Source organism: Marmota monax, unplaced genomic scaffold (assembly GCF_021218885.2).
Source record: "Marmota monax isolate L192 unplaced genomic scaffold, Marmota_monax_Labrador192_F-V1.1 WCK01_AAM20220418_F8-fsc00027, whole genome shotgun sequence".
NCBI classification, from domain to species: domain Eukaryota; kingdom Metazoa; phylum Chordata; class Mammalia; order Rodentia; family Sciuridae; genus Marmota; species Marmota monax.
In genome coordinates this window covers 11,455,600-11,473,767 of record NW_026694617.1, presented here as the reverse complement: position 1 = coordinate 11,473,767, position 18,168 = coordinate 11,455,600, and the positions used below count along the sequence as shown (strand labels likewise).

Sequence of the window (18,168 nt, the reverse complement as noted above, 5' to 3'; positions counted from 1 at the left end):
TAGTTCAGTTTATAAAAACACTATACTAATCCCCTTGAGAATAAATAGTCTTGTGAATGTCAGTGGATTTTCTTCTAGTCTGCTCTCAATCTCTTCCTTACCTCTAGTAACATTACTTACATACATGGTTTACTTTGAACCACAAACATGAATAAGCAAAATTTGTGTAACTCAGTCTCTTCGGTTTATCATGGATTCTTTATAAAACTTTTTCAGTGGCCCTAATACTTAATGTTTAAATTTCATTAAATGGTTGATGAGAGTAATATATTAAAGAAATTTACCAAAGAACTTAAAATGCAAATGTAAGTAAAGTGAGACATAGAAAATCAAGCTAGAAGCTTAAGACATTAGAAAAAAAATCCAAAGCAATAAAGAGTATGGAAGCAGCAATTACTATGCTTGCTTTATACACTTTTAGGCAAAGACTGCAACTCCTATGTTTTCAAATTAAATATATAACTTAGAATATCAACCCTTTAGCTTTCCTAACCTGTTATATCTTCAGTATAACCTCAGTTAAATAGATACCAACTAGAACAGTAGTAATTCACTTCTAGGTCTTGCCTAGAACTGTTTTTTTTTTTTTTAAGTCAATTATGCACTTTTACTTTTTTACATGTCAGTTGCCTCCTCTTTTCTCTAAATCTCAGATTAAATTTTGAGTCATTGGTGACATGAAAGTTCTGCTTGCAATGTGACATGAATTTGTATTGTAACAATTAGTTGGTAAAACAGGGCTCTTTGTCAACATATTGAAGAATCTTGTGCCAGAAGACCCAACCAAAAGCTTTGCTTCTTTTTTCTAGTTGTTTGTTTTAATGGGAGGTCTGTGGGCGTGCAGGAACAAAAAAAGATCTTTTGTTTGAAGTTGGCCTGTACCTTTATAGTGAGCTCTATTTTCCTGCATTCTTTAAGATAATCATGAAATATTTTCCCCCAATAGGCAATAAACTATCAGTTGTTTACCTGTAGAAGTTAACAGGCATTTATATAACAGATAACTGGTGAGCAGAAAGAATGTTATGTGTGAAAAAGCAATAACAATATTGCCACCTACACCTCAGATACAGCATTAATCTCCAGGATATATAAAGAACTCAAAAACCTTAGCATTGAAAAAATAAATAACCCAATCAATAATTGGTATGTTAGCATAGAGATTCCTTTAGAATTATAGGATTGAGAGCATCCCTTAAATACTTTGGCATCATTCTTTTCTGTTAAGTAAGCAAATGATTAACACTATGAAGTACAGATAATGATGGGTGGTGTAGTGGCGGTTAGCACGTCTGCCTATATAGGACCCATCCAGTGTGCTAAGTGGTTTATTGTATATTGTTTCAATTAATCCCCATAAGATCCTAAAAATTTGTTACTGTTATTATCTCTGATTCACGAAAGAAAACTAAGAGATATAATTTTAGGTAACCTGTCCAAGGACATAGAACTAGTGTATTTACCAAATTTAAACCCAGAGAGTCAAGTTTAGGGATTATTTAAACTTGTGAAATTCAGCAATTTCTATTCATGGTAAAATATAGGAAACTAACTTTGAAAAAAGTGGGTACAACAAAGATTGTCTTTAAGTATGGCACTTAAAAGCTCCATGAGGTCTGAAACAAGGAACTTCGACTATGAACAAATGTACTGCATCTGCTGCTTTAGTTTCAGTTACATGAGATATGCATGTACCTTGATGTGTAAACTGTATGGTGAATAAACTGTACCATCTTGGGGAACTTTTGATCTTTCAGAATGGTGGGGTCTGAAGGCTTGGCATCCTAAAATCCTAACCCTCAAGGTAGAAAAATTAGGAAGTGGAAACTTTGAAAAGTGAGTAGGTCATAGGGCAGAACCATTTAAATGGGATTAGTGCTCTTATCAAAGAGAACTCAGAGACCCTCCTCGCCCATTATACAACATGAGGACACAGCAAAATGACACCATCTCTGAGACAGAGAGAAAGAAGGCCCTCTCCAAACATCAAATCTGCCTCAATCTTGGGCTTGCCAGTCTCCAGAATTCTGTGAAATAAGTATCTTTTGAGTTTTGAGTCACCCAATTTATGGTGTTTTGTTGTAGCAGCCCAAGGAGACTAATACATTGTGCTTTTCTGCCATTCACTTCAAAACTCAGTTGGCATAGTTATCACATAAGAATGTTATAATATTGAATAAGATACAACCATGACCTCATAATGTATACATCTCTGGTACACAGGATGAAAGGTTCATGAGGATAATTGTTTTCTTGATCACTGCTCTAGATCCTGCACCTAGAATAGTACACATCTTCTTGATAAATATCTTGAATGAGTGAGAGAGATTCAATAGTGTAGACCTTGGGTTTTAGATTGTACTCAAGAGTGAATATGAAAAACAAAAGAATATAGAAGGTCCTTAATTATGCCAGAGAATTGCCTTTATTCTAACAAACCAAATAAAAATTTTATACAAATTAGTATATTAGTCTCTTTATAATATAATTATAATTATTATATTATAAAGTAATATAATAGATATATAGCAAAAGTCTACTTTAAAAAATCTTATAATCTGATACCAGAGTATCCTCAGTTGTCTTGCCAGAACTGCAAAGATTGAAGGGTGTCTCCAAATCGGATATGGTACCCATTAATCACAGCCAAATCAGGTATAGAAAGATTACACTATGGTGTCCAGCTGAAAAGCTAAACATTACAAAATGAAACAATATCCCAAAGTACATCATCAGGAGAAAACTAATTCTAAGAAGGCCATCACATAAAAGTGTAAGAGATATCTGTCCCAATAGATGTAGATCTCAATGTACAAATTCAAGAAATATGAAAAAAGGTAATATGACGCTTCTTAAAGTTTATTACTCTAGTAACATATACCAGGGTATGAAAGTGAATGAAATACTAATAAAAAAATTGAAAGAATGATTTTAGAGCAGCTCAATGAATTCAAGAAAATAAAAAGATGACTGAAATAAGGAAGGATATGATTGAGAAATTCAGCAAAGAAGTAGAAATATTAGAAAAAAAACAAAGTGGGTGGTCTCATATTCAATGAATTTAGATTATATTATAATCATTATATTCTCTTTATAACAAACACTATTAGACCCAGAGGGGTAGATAGTCCCTGATACAATAATAGTGCTTACTTCAACAGCCAGTCTCAACAATAGTTGGATCATCTGGGCCAAAAAACAAATTAGAAAAAAAAAAAAACCCTCAAATTACATTGTAGAGCAAATGGACTTAACATTTTTAGGATTTTCCATCCAGCTGTTGTAGAATACACATGCATTTTTTAAGTGCATGGAACTTCTAGGATAGACTATATATATAGGACACAAAATGAATCTTCAGGAATTCAAAAAAATTGAAATAATATCCTGTATCCTGTTTCATCACAATGGGATGAACTAGAAATGAACAGCAAGATAAACTGTATAATTGATAAAAATATGTAGAGCTAAAACAACATACTTTTGAATGAACAGTGGAGCATTGATGAAGTCAGGGGAAATTTAAAAGTTCTTGAACAAATGAAAATAGAAACAACATACAAAAATATGTGGGATACAGAAAAAGCAGTACTAAGAAGGAAAAAAAAACAACAGACCTCAAACAACATAAAGGTGCATCTTAGTGTCTTAGAAAAGAACAAACCAATCTCAAAATCTGTAGACAGAAAGAAATAATAAATAATAGCTTCATATCCACCTATAGAAGATTGAAGCCTGACCCCTCCCACCTTGTAGAAAAATAACCTCAAAGTAGATGTAATAGTAGTAGATGAAATAGATACTTAAAGGACAATGCAAGAATTAATGAAGCAAATCTTGGGTCTTTGAAAAGATACAATTTTTTAAAAAAGACAAATCTTATTTAAAAAGAAGAGAGAGAAGACTCAAAATTAGAGATGAAAAAGGAGGCATTAAAACAGACCATAGAAATTCAAAGGATCATCAGGAAATATTTTGAAAAATTATCAGATAAGAAATAGGAAAATTTAGAAGAAAGGAAGAGATTTCTGAACACATGTGATCTTCAAAAATTGAGCCAAGAGCATATTTTAAAAATTGATCAATAGCAACTGATGGTATTGAAACGTGATTTTTTTTTAAAGTCTTTTAACAAAGGCAAGCTCAAGATTGGAATGGGTCACTGCTGAATTTTACCAAACTTTTAAAGAAGAGGTAGCACCCATGCTACTCAAAATATTCCATAAAACAGAAATAGAAGGAACCCTTCCAGACTTACTGAGACCAGTAATATCCTGACAAGGACACCACAAAAAAGAAAACTGTAGCCCAATATCCCTCATGGACATAAATGCAAAAGTCCTCAACAAAATACTGACAAATTGAATTTGATAGTACATTAAAATCATCATGCATCATGATCAAGCTGATTTTATTCCAAGTATTCAAGGATGTTTCAGCACACACAAATAATAAATGTAATACATCTCACAAACAGAATCAGGGATCAGAATTTCATGATTATATCAATAGAGACAGAAAAAGCCTATGATAAAATTCAATAGACATTGCAGGTACGAGTCCTGAATAAAGTATAGAAGGATCATATCTCAACATAATAAAGTCGTCTACATATGCCAAACCCATAGCCAACATCATAGTGAATGAGGAAAAACTGAAAGCACTTCCTCTAAGAGTATGGCAAGTGTGTCTACTCTTACTGCTCTTATTTAATATAGACCCAGAAATTTTAGCCAGGGTAATTGGGTGCTGAGAGCCATAGCCAAGTAGGAATGATGCATGGCAATTTCCTTGTCAGCCTACCCCATGTTGCTTAGAGGGAGGACTCTCCATTGTGGAAATGGGCTTGCCTTGGACCCAGGTCATTTGCAGTGACATTGCATGAATTTTTGAGAAAGGTGACCCTGCTCAAGGACCAGGGTGGATCTGGGTTTAGGGTGGATCCAGGTTTAGTGTAGATCCTGCTGGATTAGGGTGGTTCCAGGTTTAGGGTGGATCCTGCTGGGATTAGGGCATATCCTGCTGCCTCAGGCGCCTGCTCCTTGAGTTCCCGTTGAGTTCTCCTGGGATACAGAGAGTATTTGGGATGCAGATCCCGGTGGAGTGTGTGGATTTTTCCCAGAACATGTGTGTAGAGTGCCGGTGACAGTTCGAGAATAAAGAGTTGCTGTTTGAATCTACAAGGCTGTGAGTGGCTCGTGATTTTGTGCCCAGCCAGGCTGCGGCAATTGGGCAACAGAAAGAAATCAAAAGCATACATACAGGAAAGAAGAAGGTCAAATTATCTGTTTGCAGATGATATGATTCTATGCAATGGAAAACCTATAGTTTCTACCAATAGATTATTAGTATAAAAAACAAATTTAGTAAACTAGCAGGATGAAATCAGAAAAAAAAATTACTAGCTCTCCTATATACCAATAATGAATTCACTGAGAAAGAAGTTAGAAATGCAGTACTATTCACAATAGCAACAAAAATAATCTAAGAATAAACCTATCTAAGGATATGAAAGATTCCAGGAAAATTATAACCACTGAAGAAGACACTAAACAGTGGAAGGATCTCCCATGTTTGTGTTTTGGGAAAAAAAAATTGTTAAAATGTTTATATTACCAAAACCAATCTACAGATTTAGTGCAATACCTATCAAAATACCCATGACATTCTTCATCAAACTAGAAAAACAACCCTAAAATTCACAAACAAAAGATCTCAGATAGCTAAAGCAATCTTAAGCAAAATGAGAAAATCTGATGGCATCACAATCCCTAATTTCAAAGCAGAGCCACAGTAACAAACACATCATGGTATTGACATTAAAACAGACAGGCTGATAAGTGGATCAAAATAGAGAACCCAGAAATTTGCATCATCACCCAACTAGTTCTCAAAAAAAAGGGGGGGGGGCAAAAACAAAGTTTGAGAAAGGACAGCTTCTTCAACAAATGGTCTGGAAAGCTTCATATCCACCTTTAGAAGATTGAAACTTGACCCCTCTCACCTTGCAGAAAAACCACCTCAAAATAGATCAAAGACCATGCTATAGTCCTGAAACTTTGTAACAACTAAAGGAAAACATGGGAACCACTTCAGTAGATTGGCACAGGCAACAGTTTCCTGAATAAAACTCCAAAGTTTTAAAGAAGAAGTAACCCAATAAAGGAAATAAAAGCAGAATTGATAAATGAGATTCCATCAAGCTCCAAACAGCATAGCAAAGGAAACAACAAACTGAAGAGACAACTTATAGAATAGGAGAAAACTTTTGCTAGCTATTAATCCAACAGAAGATTAATATCCAGAATGTATGAAGAACTAAAAAAACTTAACACAGCAAGTAATACTGTTAAAAAACACAAATGGTCTAAATTGACACCTTTCAACAGAAAAAAATACAGAAGGTCATATATATATTTAAATACACACACACACACATATACACATCTCCCAATGGAGTGTTAATTTTGAGGTATAAAGAAATATGAAGATTCTGTCATTTGCAGGAAAATGGATGGAACCAAAGAACATTAGACTGGGAAGGGGTGTAAGAGAGAGCAGAAGAGGAGTGAATGGATAAGATCATGGCACAATTTTATGTGTATCTGGATATATGTGAATCCTATTAATTTTATATGTGTTAATTATCATTCTAAATTTATATTGAGAGATAAACATAATCCTCGTAAAGGGGAAAAAATTAATCTACATTGTTTTTTAACAACTGCCAAAAAAATATCTCAAGGCAATATCCAGAAATTTTACTAAGAAACCATAGAGCAAAATGAAGAAAATGCTTATTTTTTGTGCTCAATTTTATTATTATTATTATTATTTTCAGTGGGGTGAATAACAGGGATTGAACTCAGGGGCACTCAACCACTGAGCCACATCCAAAGCCCTATTTTGTATTTTATTTAGAGACAGGGTCTCACAGAATTGCTTAGTGCCTTGCTATTGCTGAGGCTGGCTTTGAACTCTCAATCCTCCTGCCTCAGCTTCCTGAGTCACTAGGATTACGGGCTTGTGGCACCGCGCCCATTTCTCATCTTTATTTTAAAAATATACAGATACTCTATGTATATTTTTAATGTAGAATACAAACACAAAATTAAAAAATCATATTGTGATGACTCATAGTAGAAAGATCTCAGTTTGGACCAAATTACCCAGGGATGCTTTTGGGGGCTTGCAGGATTCAACTGCATATTGGGGTAAGAATGGAAAGCATTCTGGGTTGGAAAGTTTCCTGAAGTTAAGAAATTTTTGCTTTAAGTATTACTGCTTTGTGATGGAATTTCTCTGAGGTACAAACATTATATATATAATAAATTTAATGCAGTTTTCTCCTTAAGATGACCATTGGGGGCTTATGACTTGATATATAGAGAGAGGTCTATATAGATGTCTATATGGACATCTGTAGTCTATTTCTATATATCTTGAGTTAAATAGACACAGATTCATTCATATAAAAGACAATTAAAGGAGGATTTTAACCCAATAAAGGTTGCTTGCTCATATATCAGAAATATTTGTTACTTTATGGTTACATATTATTCCATATTTAGTACATTTTTTCTCAGGAAAAAAAATATGGATGAAATTTATTCTTGACTTTTAGAGAGAGAATCTAAGGCAGATGGCCTCTGATCCTGTGATATTAAATAAGCCTTTATCTGGACAACTGTTGTCAGTGCCATTCTTAACAGAGGGAGAACTTGTCAAATCATTGCCTGTTCCTTCTTTTTTTTTTTTTTTTAAATATGGTGGTTGTGTAAAGCAAAGAAGCTGTTGATATATCTTAGTATTTTGAAGGGTAAGTGCTTAACAAGTCAAACATTTGTCAGGGGCCTTGAACATATTTTATTGTGCTAGTATTTGGACAGGAGGGGCAAAAAAGGATTTTTAAAAATAAATAATATCACAAGATATTCTAGACCAAGTAAAAGTTAACAGATACATAAATATATGAGGCAAAATTGGTACAGAAATACCATGTCATAGGTACAAGTTGTTTTGGAAAGAGAGAGAGATAGATGGGTCTTGAAAAATGTTGAGGATTTTTTTTAACATGGCAAATGGAAAACAATCCAAAAAAAAAAAAAAAGAAAACCAAAAATGAATGACTTTCTGGGATTGGGAAGGAAGGAAACCCATTTATTGAGTATCTACTGAGCTAGTGGTGTGCTTGTTGATTTGTAAATAGATGTGAGAATATGTCATTTAATATTCCCAGTGACTTCTAGAGGCAGGCATTACTTCTCCATCCTACAGATGAGGAAACTGAGGCTCAGTGTGGCTCACCTTCACACAACTAGCATGTAGTAGAGACTGTATTTCCTCTGACTCTGTCATGTAGCCTGTGTTTCAGCGCACTATTTCTGCAGGCATGATGAGTCATGCTATTTTCTTCCCTGATGCTTTCCAGAAGGAATTAAATTACCTAATAAATGAGATAGGAGTTTGTGAACTGTGAATTAGAAAAATGTAAGGGATCTAAATGGGAAAACCTCCTTGCCTCTGCCCTGTCTTTTCAGACTGCTGAGAGCTCACTGAATTCACTGTAGGAAGGCAAAGTTCATGTAAACTCTCCAGTGATTGATGGTGGCTTAGGAAGTTCTGGAATCTACTTTAGGTTTTAGAACAACTTAGAAATGGTAGATCCCTTAAGCAGCTTCCACATCCATTTGGTCCTCACCCTTGAATCAAGAAGAGGAGCAGAATAGCCTTTTAAGAGATTGGAAGAAGTTCTGTTAATTCAGAAGATTATGCTTATGTTTATTCCCCCCCCCCCCTTTTTTGAGTATGTTGCCTATTCTCCACCCCCTCAAACAAAATTAATGCAGTCTAAATGGTTTAGTATGAAGATATATTTTGATCTAGTCTCAGAGCAATACCACCAATTCTTTATAGATATTTAGCTCCTCTTATTCCTTTAATGCAAAGTTTATAGTGTGAAGTTTCCTCCCCATTATCACTTAGAGGTAATAATGAGTTTCTACTCTGTTGATTAACATTTTATATTCTCTCTGGTAGATTAAGAGGTAGAATTTATTGCTTTCAGTTTAATGTTAAAGTTCTGTAGACCTTAACTTCAATTCAGAATGAAGAAGAGAGTATACTTTGTTTGATTTATGCTCATTAAAAGTTAAATGGATTTGGTAATATTATAAATATGTTCCCTTTTCACTTAGATATGTCTATAAAAATCAAGTTTTGTATTATACCTGTAGAGGAATTAAAAGTTGAACTTGTGCATATTCTAACTATTCTGCACTCTTACTAAAATGATCACTAAGTAGATCCATTGATTGTATGGGGAATATTACAGGTAGTATACAAAATATAATGACATTTCAACTTTCCCTGAGAACCTATGCTGTGCTAGATACTGTGCTAGAATCTAGGTATGAAGATAAAAATAAGCTTTGATCTCAGTACTTAAAAATTAATTTAAGGATAGTTTCATAAAGGGCCCTATATCAGCTACTATGCTGCATAATGAACTACCTCAGAACTCAGAGGATTTTTAAAAGAAAACCTTTTATTTCTCAGGAGTCTTGGATTGGCTAGGAGCTTCTTCAAGTCTTGACTAGACCTACTCCTGTGTCTCTAGTCCCCTTAGGACCACGATGGCAGCTCTGCTTATTGAAGCTCTCACACATTTGCCCAGGTATAGATTGGTCTAGAGTGGCCTCAGCTAGGACAGCCAGGCTTTCCTCCAAATCATATCTTCTCCTTTGTCAGGCCAGGCTTATCTGCTTCAGGATAGCAGGATACCAAGAAAGAGAGGTGAAGAGCACAAGGCTTCCAGAGGCTTATAGCTGATACACTGTCTTTTCCAGGGCAGTCTATTGGCCAGCCTTTCACCAGGCTATGCAGATATAGGGGCATGGAGGGGCTGGGTTTGTAGCTCAGTAGTTGAATGCTTGCCTCTCATGTGTGAGGCACAGGGTTGGATCCTCAGCACCACAATAAAAAATAAAATAAAATAAAACAAAGGTATGAGGGGCATGGAAATAAGTTTTACCTCCTAATGGACTTTCTGAATCGCATTCCAAGGGGATACCAATATAGAGAGGGAAGTAATTGGGGCAATGTGTGCCACAGGAAAGAAGAAAGATTTTTAGAGGGGCAAAGTCTGCATAAGGTCTATGTGCTGTTGTTGTAATAGGAGTACAGGGAATTGTAAGCTATTGGAATTGAAGAATGATAAATTTCAGGACTGATGCTGGTAGAAAATGAGGGATTGAAGGGAGGAAGACTAGGCTGGAGATGCCATTTGGAGAAGTTTAGAAAGTGTTGTTTGGGTAGACAGAACTGTCTAAGTGAATGGGAATGCCATTGTGAGTTCCGTTACTTGTTTTCTGTCAATGGTATGAGTTTAAAGTGAACTAACATGTGGTGGGGAGGTCAGATAAGGTTGTGTTGCCAAATTCTAGACTAGGATAATTATTATGAAGGCCTGAACAATGCCAAGGGAGATGTTCATCCAAGCGGGATAAACCTGACAATCGGAATTACTCAAACAGACCCTCTTGAGCCAAGCACTCTGTTATGTACTTGAGAAACATCAATGAGCATTTCCTTTCTTTAGTGTCACAAAGGCCTTCCAGAGCTTAGGAGGTCTAATATAAGTCTATCTTTTCTCAGGCATCCTGCCATTAATCATGCAGGTAAATAGTTGGCAAGAATAATTCCTGGCTTACATAGCTAAGAAATCATGGCCATGTGGCAATTTACAATGAACTGTGTTGGTTTGGGCTGCAGTTTTCCCTCTGATATATTGAATCATCACAGCTTTTAATAATAATGTTATTATTTTGGTTCACATAAATAATGAAGGTTTTGCATAAACTTTTGTGATTTTCTACCTATGTAATGGCCTCCCTGGGCCCCATTTCCAGTCTTTCTTCTATCTTGGGTAGCTGAACTTTCTTTTCCTAAATTCAGCCCGACCTTAGCCTGGTAACAGAGCCCAGATCTAGGAAGGAGACATATTCAAGAAATATCTCTTTTGAAGCTTCTGTTTTCAGTTGTCAGTGAGACTTGACTCTGGTTTCCCCTTGACCTGGTTTCTCAGTGTCCCTGTCCTTTTCTTCTGCTCTGTTCAAGGTCAGCCCAGCAGTAGTGGCTTCATGAGAGCACACACCACTGCCTACCTTTCTTTGTGCTTACTCTTGGCCTGCATGACCTAAAATCCATGTGCCACCTGCTGCTGAACTTCCTGGACCCTGCGTTCAGTTAAGAGCTTTCTGATGGCATGTGTCCCGCATGTGCTTTCTCCCTCCTCCCACCCACCTCACCTAGCTCCATCACACACATCTCGTTCAAATCTACTTTTAATACTCAGGTTCATGTGTATTTGTTGCCAAGAAAAGACTCTCCCTCTGCCCCCATATTCCTACAGTGTTACTCAGCTTTTGCATGCATTTGTACCTGTGGTGTTCCAGTGAATGAATTTAGAGGTAATTCAGAAGCTCATATATAATATTTTTAACTAAATCTATTATGTGTTTAGCATAATCAGAACTCTCCTTCCCGGATTTGGAAAGTTAAGAGGAAAAGTGCATTTGTATTTAAAATAAACTTTTTCTCTAATTATTGCATATATTTCTGAGAGACTATGTGGGGGCAAAAATGTTCATGAGGGTTTACGAATTTGCAATCAAATATAGTGAAATTTGAAAGTAAAATTTTCTTTTAAAAATGAGTTTCTTCTTTCAGACTTCTTTCAGAAAATATTTATTATTAGCATTATTTGCTTTTTGTTGCTCCCAGTAAACCACTTTGAATCCCTATTCTCTTCCTCTCAAATCCCACTATGATTCATTTAATTCTGTGCAGAAAACACATATGGTTGTCATTTTGGAATTAAATGTAAAACAACTGTGTTTTGTGGATTCCTAGAGATCTCTCATAAAATTATAGTTCTGGATTCTGTACTTTTGGGGCATTTGATGAAGCCCCTTCAGTTTTTCCTACATCTTAAAGATGGTACCTAAGTGCTGTATCAATGTATTTAGTTGTCATTCTTTATCAAAGTAGAGCTTCCCAGAAGTATGAGTGATTTTACAGTAGAGATCAAAAAGCAGAAAGGATAGAGGTTAGATGATTTCCCTTCACCTTATTTAATGATTGTTGTAAGGTTCTTAAGATTTTAATTGCAATCTGTAAGTTATAGAATACACACACACAAACACACACACTTATCTGGTATATAACTCTTTCTCTTACATAGATAAATCCCTGCTTAAGGACAAGGCTATTTTGTGTCTTTTCCCCTTTAATGCAACCTCTGGCTCATGCCAGTACCTTTTGTATAATGCATATTATGTGTTTGTTGTGGTTAATGATTAGTTACGTGTTATTCTTTTGGGAATATCCAGAAATTTAGAGCTTGTAGCTGCCAGTTTGTTCACCTTCTCACCTTCCAGTTCATATCTTCCCCCTTAGTTACAGAGCACTGATGGCTTTACCTTCCCTCTGGCCCTGTACTCAGCCAGGGAAAGGTTTCTCCAAAAAGGATCAAGTGTGATTAACCTAAACCAATCATAATGATTGTATCTGATTTCCAGGGTTTCCTTTAAACATGTGTTTGTGAAATAATTTTAGCCAAAGAGACACTAAGAAAAGTCCGCTTAGTTTCTGGAAAGTTTCCCCCTGCTCTTAAAATGAAATGTGAAAGAAGGAACAACACATTGTGCTTCTGGATGCCATCTGTCTATAGGTGATTGGCGTAGTAGCCACCATGGGGAATCATGAAGGAGCCAATTTAAGAGGAAAACCAATATACTTCAAGAAGCAGAATGGAAATAGGGATTTTTAAAAACTATTGGACCAACCAATCCTAGTAGTATGTTTCAGTTCTTTTTATTTTTGTAAATGTTATTATTTTAGCTCTCTTTAGCATACCAGCAAGGTTCAACACAATGAAAAGCTTTTAATAGTTGAGTGTTTACCAAAAAAAAAATCATGTATTGAATAAATGTTCTAAAAAAAAAATACACATTCATTATCATTAGTCAACCATTCTTTCTTTCTCTGCCATTCAACCATTCTGGCCACAGAATAGAAGAGTTTTGGATCTAGTGCTGATAAAGTGGAAGCAATTGGTAATCATACTTGAGGGCTAATAGGTTGCTTGAGCAGATCTCTACTATTTCTATTCTAGGGAGAACTGTAGACCTGGAGTCATATTGAGACACTCATCCTTGGAGGATGAGTTGGTAGTTATGAAACTCACTGCATGATGAGAGCCCAGACCTTATAGTACATCAGGGATGAATGAGTTTGGACTGGTTCCCCTCTCCCAAGGCTGTTCCATTAGCACAGACTTTCTTAATGTTATAATTGATATTTTGAGCCAGATATCAATGTCTTTATTGTGTGGGGTCTATTCTCTACATTTAATGATGTTTAGCTGAATCCTTGGCTTCTAGCCACTGTTGCCAGTAGTGCTCCCCAGTTGTGATAATCAAAAATATCTCCAGAAATAGCCAAATATCCCCTGGAAGGCAAAATTACCCTTGTTCAGAACCACTGTGTAAGAGATAGAAGATTGTTTCTCATGAAGCATTTTGTCTCAAGACTCAAGCAGAAGAGAAGGGTGGGAGGTTCTGAATACCAATGCCTTAGTTACTCCATTAGATTGTGAGAAAAATGTAATGAGTGTTTACAAATTGTTCCTTTTAACAAGGAAACTGTTGATTGTGATATGTTTTGATCCAAAATAGAGCTGCTACTTAAATTTTTCCCCCTTCAAAAAATCATCAAAATCAATAAAACAACATTAGAAAAACATTATTTTTAAACCTTATCCCCAAAGGTTAAATTATCAATTTAACAAATAGCCCCTAAGATAATAGTGTTAAACTGTCTTAGTCTTTACTTTGTCACTGTTAACCAATCAGCCAGGAATTCACACCTCATTTGAAAGTAGGAAAAGTCCACCCATATTGACAGCTCAGATTTTAACTGACTCATACCTAAATAAAATTGTAGGAATAGGGTAATTTTACCAATTTCCATTTTATTTTTAAGAGCATATATTAACTAAAATATTATGAACCAGGGAGTATAATAAATGGCTTTTGTCAAAATGACAAACTCTCCCAAAGTACCTATGTTTTAAAAATATTGGAGTCTATTTTGCACATTAGCAAATAGGGCCTTTCTTTTCCTATTTGGAAGCTTTTCAGCATTCCTGGTACACAGATTTCCTCTAGGTATTAGATAAATACTTGAGCAACCTTTGGCAATTTATTGACTCTCTGAAACAGACTTTAGGTGAGGATTTAAAATAAAACAAATATTTCAAAAGGCATTTAAGTTATCTCCCAGGTTTAGAACCCTACAATGTATTTTCCTTGTTTTTCTTTACCAGGGGATAAAGTCCTCAGTTTAACATTTACGACTCTTCTTAGCCGTTGCCTTTCCTTCCTTATCTCTCCTCTCTTGCCATGTTCCTTCCTGTCATGGGTTTTTTGTTTTTTTTTTTTTTTAATTTTTTATTGTGGGTTGTTCAAAACATTACAAATTTCTTGACATATCATATTCCACACTTTGATTCAAGTGGGTTATGAACTCCCACCTTCACCCCATACACAGATTGCAGATTCACATCAGTTCTGTCATGGGATTTTAAAGCTACCTGAAATCTTCTTTCCCACTCATTGCATTGGTAAATCCAATTCATCTTGCAAGTCTCATTTTCAAGAGCCATGCTCTGATCCCTAATCTAAGTTTGGCCCTCTTTCCATGTATTCTTTCTCTTGATACTCAATGCTTTGCATTTAGAGCCCTTCCCATACTTTGCAGTTATATATGTGTATGTTGATTAGTTTCAGTTCTGACCTCAGTAGATAATAAAGGCCACAAGAGTATGATCATGTCTGTTTTCTTCTCCAATATATGCTCTATTCTGAGTTTTTACCTAGCACATACTCAGAAACTGCTTCAGTGAATAAAGTTGAATTGGCAAGATAGGATTGTATCAGGCAAACAATGTATATTTGTACCCCATTCTTTTTATGTTGAATCTTTAGGCCTGGTGCAGGCTTTTTATGTTGGCAATGGGAATGATTTTCTCCTACTTCCCACAGAATGGCAGGTCAAGTGGCATGGAGACCATATATGACAACTGGTGCCTGATTAGGCATGTATGCTAATACGTGAATGATTTCTATTTTTGCCTTACAGAAAGAAAAATAATACAAAGTAGTTAGGTACTTTTTCATTCTACTCATACATAGGAAAAACTCAAGGTGTTTAAAAAACAAATAGCTCTTAGATGTTTATTGCTTTCTAGTGTACTCACATTGGGGTGTGTGTGTGTGTGTGTGTGTGTGTGTATCTAGGATCTATATATGTGTATATATATCTTGACTCATTGCTTAGCAGCTTTCTGGCCAACAGGAGTTGAGTATGCAGTGCTCTAATATAAACCCCTGGATTGGCTAACTGTCTCTGATGTCATAATTTCCCCATTAAGAAGTCATAATTTTCTTGAAATCACATTGTACTAATAGCACCTCTTGTTATGTTGTTACATTATAAGAAAGATAATCTACCAGAAATAAAAATTCTGGAAGCAGCAAGATATCTCTGTTCCTCACAGACCTTTTCCATTTGTGTGCTTTAGAAATCTATTGCCAACACTTGAAGCTAGCTTCTTTACTTTCTTTTACAACTGATGTTATTTTGTTTTCTGCGTTTGTCAGTTAATAGGCAAATGGAGGAATGAGCCCAGTTAGAATTACTCCTTCAACTCATAGGTCTGTTTCATCTCGACTGTGGAGGCTTAGCATCTTTCTACTACTTAGCCTTCCTGACTCAAAAGGAAAAGCAATATGGACAGCTCATCTGAACATAACATTTCAGGTGGGAAATCAGATTATATCAGAACTAGGAGAGAGTGGAGTGTTTGGGAATCATTCTCCTCTGGAAAGGGTGTCTGGTGTAGTGGTACTTCCTGAAGGATGGAATCAGAATGCTTGTAATCCATTGACCAACTTCAGCAGGCCAGAACAGGCAGACTCTTGGCTGGCCCTCATTGAACCGGGAGGCTGTACTTTTACACATAAAATCAACGTGGCAGCAGAAAAGGGAGCAAATGGGGTGATCATCTATAACTATCCAGGTACGGGCAACAAAGTGTTTCCTATGTCTCACCAGGGAACAGAAAACATAGTTGCAGTGATGATAGGCAATCTAAAAGGCATGGAACTTTTGCACTTGATTCAGAAAGGAGTCTATGTGACCATCATCATTGAAGTGGGGAGAATGCACATGCCATGGCTAAGCCACTATGTCATGTCTCTGTTTACCTTCCTGGCAGCCACAATTGCCTACCTTTTCTTGTACTGTGACTGGAGACCTAGAGCACCCAATTCTTCTACCACAAGACGAAGACAGATAAAGGCTGATGTGAAGAAAGCTATTGGTCAGCTTCAACTTCGGGTGCTCAAAGAAGGGGATAAGGAGCTAGATCCAAATGAGGACAACTGCGTTGTTTGTTTTGACATATACAAACCTCAAGATGTAGTACGTATTTTAACTTGCAAGCATTTTTTCCATAAGACATGCATTGACCCCTGGCTTTTAGCCCATAGGACATGCCCCATGTGCAAATGTGACATTCTGAAAACTTAGAAACCTAGAGCATCTTCTGAAGATATAGCCAGATCTTTTCAAACATTATGATTAGATGGATTCTCTTACTGCACTTTATTTATAGAGAAAATTTCAACTTCATCTTCTCTTCTCAAATACTAATGAGGGTGAAATTCATGTGTTTTAAAAATAAAACTCCATATCATGCCCACCTATTTGAACTGTTGTCTTTCTAATCAGTTCTAATTGGTATACATTTTTACCCTTATCCAAATAAGGACATTAGTATATGTTGAAAACAATATTAACCTTTATTTTCAAATTACTGTGACATTGGTGCAATGGGGAATTAGCTCTACCATTTTGTAGTTTCCCTTTTTAAAGTTAATTTTTTGTGTTTTGTTTCTATATTTTGTTTCATTTTGTTCTGTAATAATTTATAATCTCTGCTTAGTAAACTACATTAGAGGATTAGATCTTGCTTTAATTTGCCATGGTTAATTAAGTTTATTAATACTTAGGAAACGTGGTTTCCAAAGCTACTGGCTGTGTGGGTAATATATTCAAAATGATTATTTTAGATGATAGTACTTAGGGTTATGTAACTAAAAGTTTTAAATTGTTACAAGCCCTATTTAGTGAAGCATTGCAAAAATTCACCTCTGTTTGCTGGAGCTCTTTGAATTCTAGCATAGTCAATCATCTTTGGTAGTAGATTGCCTTATGAAAGTATCTCTTGTGGGTGCTTGTTCTTCTCTAAATGGTAGTAAATCTCTCTGAGTATTTTGTTCACAAAGAAAAGCCAAAATTTTGTTCAGTTGCCTTTCCATATTGTATCTTTTGCCTCATTTTGCCTCTTCCTCTTTTCTAATCACGTGAGCATCTATGCGACAATGTGAAGTTGGAAGATTGGGTTTTGTTTTCGTGAAAATCTGTTTGGATCATGTGCTAAACCTTTGATGTCTGACTTAGATGACATTTTGTGAGTCCACACAAGATTTGGACATGATACTGTGCCACACTTTTATTTTTTATGTTTTTTTAAGGGATTTGTGTGGAAACTAAATCAGATTAACGGCCTCAGAGAAAGTGAACCTCTGTGAACTGAAGATTTCCCATCAGTGTTATTTGCTGTTTATGCCACCTGTTGTCAGGCCCATAGAGCCCTTTGCTCTTCTTTCCTGCCTCAAGTTACCATGTTGTCGACTCATATTTCACAAGAAGCTATAACACTCTCAGCCCTGGTGAAGCCTATCTAGAGGCCAGAAACATTTATCTTCAAGGTAAAAATCCTTGGGTCTAGTTTCCTAGCTGCTGAAAAAAGAACCACCACGGTACACCACTCCCCAAAATGTGTGTTGGAAGGAACTTGGCTGCTGGAGTTTGTCAATTTGCATGTCATTGCTTAGTTTTAAAGTCATGTTGTGTCCACTGATATGCAAATGGCAAAAAGCTAGGCAGAACTGACAGGGGTCTTCCACCAGAGAGATTTGTTGAGTTTGACCAATCGTTGTGTTAAAATCATCTATTTACAACTTTTAAGGATTGCTG

General features: G+C 35.9%; 2 protein-coding genes across 9 annotated transcripts in view; both read left to right on the top strand.

The window, feature by feature from the left end:
- Cadps2 (calcium dependent secretion activator 2) overlaps positions 1-18,168 on the top strand; it is a 521,519-nt gene that overhangs the window by 150,328 nt on the left and 353,023 nt on the right. The window lies entirely within an intron of this gene.
- On the top strand, positions 14,490-18,077 carry Rnf148 (ring finger protein 148). Its single transcript, XM_058572133.1, has one exon. It carries the CDS (start codon positions 15,745-15,747, stop codon positions 16,654-16,656), a length of 912 nt encoding a protein of 303 aa, XP_058428116.1. The 5' UTR covers positions 14,490-15,744; the 3' UTR covers positions 16,657-18,077.